The sequence below is a fragment of the Merops nubicus genome, unplaced genomic scaffold, assembly GCF_000691845.1.
Source record: "Merops nubicus isolate BGI_N331 unplaced genomic scaffold, ASM69184v1 scaffold6134, whole genome shotgun sequence".
Classification (NCBI taxonomy): domain Eukaryota; kingdom Metazoa; phylum Chordata; class Aves; order Coraciiformes; family Meropidae; genus Merops; species Merops nubicus.
This window is the reverse complement of record NW_008602213.1, coordinates 4167-8506: the sequence shown is the minus strand read 5'-3', so window position 1 is coordinate 8506 and position 4340 is coordinate 4167. Positions and strand designations below refer to the sequence as shown.

At 38.2% G+C, this 4340-nt stretch overlaps 1 protein-coding gene across 1 annotated transcript in view; it reads right to left on the bottom strand.

The window, feature by feature from the left end:
- CCPG1 (cell cycle progression 1) overlaps positions 1-4038 on the bottom strand; it is a 20101-nt gene extending 16063 nt beyond the window's left edge. Inside the window, exon 1 of the mRNA XM_008938270.1 lies at positions 3979-4038. Within this exon, the coding sequence (XP_008936518.1) occupies positions 3979-4038 (60 nt within the window). The remainder of the gene's footprint in view (positions 1-3978) is intronic.
- Positions 4039-4340: the final 302 nt, after the last annotated feature.

The following is a 4340-nucleotide window of genomic DNA, read 5'->3' as shown; positions in this document are numbered from 1 at the left end:
CAGGAATATAGCTTAAAACAGATCAAAATTTTAGCTTAAATACCAAAAAAATAGAGTAGCTGAGTACAAGGTAAGTTATCCTTTTCTAAACATGTGCAGTCTGCTGAAGATGTCTGAACTCTCCAATTCAGTTAATCTGTTGCTAGACCTCCAACACCCTTCCGTTTCATTAACAGCAAAGAGGGCAAGGAAGGACACTTTCTCCTCACTACACTCATTTTCCTACACAAAATTGGTAAGTCCTTTCTTCAGAGTCATCTAACACCACACAGCACCTCTTCTCTGTTGAAAGCAGGCGTTAAATTCAGCATACACAGCTGCCAGTGCTCTGCAAGCACAATCTAGCCAATTGCTATTTCTTGCCACTCTTAACTCAGTGCCTTTGTAAATGGTAAAACAAATCCGAAAACCGATTCTGTTGTGCCATCGCTTACACAGCTCACAATAATGCCTGAGAAAGTAATACTGTAGTATGCCAAATTTGTCTAATCCTTAGCTCTATTTCTTTCCTAAATACCCAAATAATTTCCCTGAACGATGCAGTAGTCTACATGCCACCCCTGTCCCAGATAACAAGCGCAGGGTATCTTGCCACCTCAAATAATGGGAGCTCTTAAACAGCAGTGTTCTCCCACCCTGAACTGATTTTGTTTATTTATTTATTTATTTTTAGGCAGAGAAGAATAACTAGGAACAGAAAATCTCTGCATCACAAAAATCTATTCTGTTTGGGCAAGACAAATCCCGGCCTTCCCATGAACTTGTATGATGTTAATTTATTTGGACTGCACATTTCATTTTCAGCTACAGTGTAAAATAACCATCCCAAGGATGAAAATAAAACCTGCAATTTGCAGCAGAGCAACCCAAGTGTTGCAACCAACTCCTAAATCCTCTCAACTTTTAGTAGAAGTCTGTAAAGTCTGTCAGCCTGTGCACTCCTGTATTCCACACGGTCTTAAGGACAGGAGTGAGTTTTCCGTTTCTCTTTTGGTGAAAAGATTTACAGTTTATCATCCAAACCAAAACAAGGAAAAGTAGTTTTAACTGTCTCTTAAATAACATCTTGCTGTCGACAGAAATAAAACCATGGCCCAACATTTGTAAGCCACAAACTCCAGCTCTTGCTTTTGAAACTGAACTGAGCTTTCAAAATCTGAGTGCAGTCAAGTTTGTAATGGCTTGCCTTTGGAATTATCCAGATTTTCATTATAATATGCAAATAGGAGAGTGTGCAGTGAAGGAGAAACAGCTGATCTCTATCCCTGACCTCTCCCCATTACATCCTATCTTCCTCCTAGGAACAAAATACCTCAACTAGTATTCCTTGAAAATGTTTTGGGGCAGGCAACAAGATACAGACAGACATACCATTTACAAAGTGTCATTCTAGGAAAACAGTTAACCCATTTGCTCTGAGAATTCTGTCTTAATAATCTGCTCAGTTTAAAAAAAAACAATGCTAAATACTTAAACAGAACAAGCAAACAAGAAACCCCAACATACTACACTCACATACCAGCCAAGATCTGAAAAGGTAACAAGAATCCTCAGGAATAAAGGAGAGAAGTATATTGTAGGTCCACATTCATAGGTGGGGCCTCTCAGAGTTTCTAAGCAACTTAAGGCTGCCTTGCTCAATTGCTAGGGGAAAGTAAGATAAAACATTAATCTTATCTAACTTCACATGAACAAATAGTTGAAGGCACCTTTACAATCAATAGTCAGTGGAGTCAAGACAGCAAGTCATTTGATCAAATAAAAGTGCTGACCTTAGCATAAGAATTACTGCTCTCTAGACTCCATTGATTGTATTGATTTAATCTATACAATGAAAATTGGTTCCAATGTAAGATTCAGACACCTAGGCAACAAGGAATCCCACCCCAACAAACCTTTAATTGCTTCACTTCTCTTCTTTTGACTCAAGCTTTATTTTATTAAGAAACAAAAATTACTTCTGTTTTACTAAAGTCATTGTCACTTTATGCAACTAGTCAAACATCTGTAGACAAGAAACAAACACACAAACTAAACCAGGGCTACTCAGACATAGCAGTGACTTTACAAACAGCTATACCCCAAGACTTGATCAAAGAACGAGGGAATTCTAGCATTTCATCCCAAATAAAAGAATGCCTAATAGACTAAGCTATAGCAGAGATGAAAGGACAGACAGAAACACAACTAGGTCCATACAAATTTGATAGATCTCCACATATCAGTTTGTTAGGTCATAAAAGACAAAAATATTTTGAACCAAGAACTGTTTTTTGCCTTGCACACAGTCTGTTAGCTCTTTCCACCTGCTGCCATACAATCCACCATCACAACTTCCTCACACAATAATGAGATTACTTTTGTATATTTCCTTATGGACTATACCTCTCGGTGACAGTTTGTCTAATGGTAAAAAAAACCCAAACCAACTCTCTTGGTTGCTGCCACTAGCTCAGTTCTGCCATCTGAGTTCCTCCTCCACAAGGTGCCAACATCCACAGTATTTCTACATATTTTATGCCTTGTGTTCTCCTGCCTCAACAATAAGGCCAAGCAAACCTAGAATTCTAACATGAATTCAAAAGAACTTTGTGCTAGAAGCTGCTGCAAGTCCCTGAAAAATACAAAAGAAAGTCACTTCAAAACCAAGTCCTTTCAACAGAGGAACCTCTTACCACCTTGAAGCCTCTCAAGCCGTTACAGTTTTCAAGACCCTCCAAGCTTAAGTATTGCAAGCCCCTGCCAATCATCTTTTTAAGCTCAGATAAGCCCACACTTCTCACTCCTGACCTTACAGTGCAGATGTAAGGAGAGCTGCTCTGCCCTCCCATCACCTTCAATTCCCAACGAACCTAACAAAATGTTAGCATTCCTCTACCCACTGTAGCTTTCCCAGATTCCACTTGAGGCAAGAAAGCCTGGCAGAACTTCAGCATCTTGGGTATAGAATATATAATTGCATACTCTGTAACATAACCCTCTCCAAGGGATTTCCAACCAGTCTTTGCAATGCTGTTGATTTCTGGACACCCTAGGCTCTCTAAAATCCCTGCATCTTCCTTCTCAGGGCAGAACAGCACTGCACACAAATGAATGCACTTAAAATCAAGGAGATAAGACCAAACAGGCCTATCCGCATCTTTCTCTAACCTGCCTATGCATTCTGTAAGCAGAACGAGGCAACACAAAAGGTTAGAGGCAGCACATTTCACAGATGTCTCCATGCTGGTCATCAATCTCCTGAGCTCAGTGGCTCAACTCACTCAGACTGTTCCAGCCCAGAATAAAAACAGTTGCTTATGCATGAAGTATAGCACTCACATGACCCTTGAAAATGCCTTCTTCTAATATTCTAGTCATTGAGCATAAACTTCTCTCTATCGTGTTTTTTCCTAAGACAGACAGAACGTAAGCACAGAGGGTTGTTCCTAAACAGCAGCTCCTGAAGCCAGGAGTAGATACCTTAGTGATAGAAAAGACTTGGAGCAATCACGGAATCAATCCTTTCTGCACAAGATATTTTTCCTGCCCATTATTCCCAACTCTTTGTTTCAGGGTTAGTGGTCTGGGTTTGGTTTGGGTTTTTTGGTTTGGTTTTGGTTTGGTTTTTTGTTTGTTTGGTTGGTTTTGTTTGTTTCTTTGTTTTGGGGTTTGTTTTTTTTTTTTGGAGAGGGGGATTAGGAAAAGAAATACATTAGCAATGATAGACAAGTTACACAGAATGTCAATGTTTTCAGGTAAAACAGGCAATAGAATCTCACTAAAACTTTTCAAAGTAAAACCTTTGTAGAAAAGAATACTTTTTAAAATAACGAAATTTATATCAGCCATAGTAAAAGATACACATTTTAATCAGCAGGTTTACATTGTCTAACAAGTATCTGTCACACAAAACAAGAACTATAAAGTTGAAATAATATTTTACTGCATATGACTAATCTTAAACTGACAGAACTTTATTAGTTTGAGATTGGGTACCTCATGATTGATGACAGTCCAGCCACAAGATGAATCACTGTCGCTGGAATTTTCAGACATTTTCAAAGCACACTGCAAGTAGAAGTAGATTCTTTTAACATGCAAGGTAGACTCATTTCACTGCACTCTTAAAAAAAAAAAAAAAAAAAAAAAAACACGCAACAACAACAAACAAAACAACAAAAAACAGAAGAATTCAAATCATGGTATTACAGAACACTACACTAACCCACAAACTATTATTCTGCAATTACAAAAGAATAAAATGGGAGTCTAGAAAGAAAATATACTTTGCACATATTTCCTATTATATTTTTTCTATACACACACAGGGCTAGGGACTAATTAAATTTTTCTGTAGC